The sequence below is a fragment of the Thermobia domestica genome, chromosome 17 (genome assembly GCF_964235325.1).
Source record: "Thermobia domestica chromosome 17, izTheDome1.hap1.1, whole genome shotgun sequence".
Lineage (NCBI taxonomy): Eukaryota > Metazoa > Arthropoda > Insecta > Zygentoma > Lepismatidae > Thermobia > Thermobia domestica.
In genome coordinates this window covers 31,318,653-31,320,224 of record NC_137470.1, presented here as the reverse complement: position 1 = coordinate 31,320,224, position 1,572 = coordinate 31,318,653, and the positions used below count along the sequence as shown (strand labels likewise).

The 1,572-nt window shown below is 40.1% G+C and overlaps 1 protein-coding gene across 1 annotated transcript; it reads left to right on the top strand.

The window, feature by feature from the left end:
- Positions 1–540: 540 nt before the first annotated feature.
- LOC145673974 (uncharacterized) lies at positions 541–957 on the top strand. Its single transcript, XM_081743795.1, has one exon. It carries the CDS (start codon positions 541–543, stop codon positions 955–957), a length of 417 nt encoding a protein of 138 aa, XP_081599921.1.
- The last annotated feature ends 615 nt before the right edge of the window (positions 958–1,572 follow it).

Genomic DNA, 1,572 nt, shown 5'->3' with positions numbered 1-1,572 from the left:
TGATTCAGCAGCTTCCCATGGGTAAGTTCTATCTCCTTCCCTAACCAGCTATTCAATTCGGAAGTGGCTTAAATTCACCACCATTTCCGGTTTCACCTTTATTGGTACAGGCATTGCATTTTTCCATTATAATTTTTTTATTATGTACAAAACAAACATTCCATGAATGCGAAAATATAGACACATAATGGCAAAAGAAATCAAAATGAACATGTTTTTGATGTGTCAAAAGTATTCGTACACTGAAATTAAAGACAAAAGCGTCCAGCTGTTCGAGCTGTTGTTCACGCCCTCTGGTGGTTTGCAAAGCTAAACACAACCACAGACCAACGAAACATCATTCAAGATCAAAGACTAATCAGGATGAAAGCCATAATGGGTCGGAAAGGGACAGAGACAATAGAAGCATAAAGAAAAATAATTATAAGGCTTCATAACGACTGCAAATCCTTACAGGAGATATCAGATATTATTGGAAGACCACGTTCGACCGTGCAGTCAATCATAGATCAATACTGCGAAACAAATACAGTCAAAAACATGCCCCGAAGTGGACGTCCACGGAAGATCACTGGACGATGTAAGCGTATACTACTGAACGAAATTAAGAAGAACCCAAGAATCAGTGCTCCGCAGATGGTGGCAGAAGCAGCCAAATCAGGTATGTCAGTTTCAGAAAGCACTGTGCGTCGTGCTTTCAACAAACAAGGATATAATGAGTGTGTTGCTCGAAAGAAATTTTTTGTTTCCGAAGTAAATAGAAACAAGCAACTCCAGTTTGCAAAATCTTACGTGAACAAAGATGTGGCTTTCTGGGACAAAGTTATATTCTCAGGTGAGAGTAAATTTAATGTTTTTGGTTCCGACGGTAGACAAATTTGGTGTGGCGGAAGTCAAATAAAGAGATGGACCCGAAAAATGTACGGCCAACCGTCAAGCATGGAGGTGGGGGAGTGATAGTTTAAGGGTGCATGAGTGCTTCGGGAGTGGGAAAGCTGACAATTATCGACGGTACTATGGATCAGCATATGTACATTGACATCTTGAAGAAAAATCTACGTCCTAGTGCTGATCAAATGGGCCTGCAAGATAACTTTATATTTCAACAGGACAATGATCCCAAACATACGACACGCAATACAAAGCTCTGGTTACTGTACATTGTGCCAAAGCAACTGCCCACTCCTCCTCAATCGCCTGATCTCAATCCGATTGAGCATTTATGGCACTTACTCGATAAGAAACTCCGCAAGCGCAGCATTACGAGTAAACGTTCTTTGCAAACTGTACTCGAAGAGGAATGGAATATATAATAGTCGAAGATACGCGACGTTTGGTGCACTCGATGCCGAAGCGCCTTCTAGCTGTAATTAGGGCTAAAGGAAACCCAACCGAGTATTGAATATTGCGCAATCTTTTTCTTTCTGAACGTTTCTTAAGGGTACGAATACTTTTGACACATCGAAATCATGTTCATTTTTGTTTCTTTTGCCATTATTTGTCTATGTATTCGCATTCAGAGAACGTTTGTTTTGTAAATAATAAATAACTTAATGGATAATGCAGTGCCGT

Coding starts and splice junctions, on each gene's coding strand:
- LOC145673974 (XM_081743795.1), top strand. CDS start 541: ATGCCCCGAAGTGGACGTCCACGGAAGATCACTGGACGATGTAAGCGT.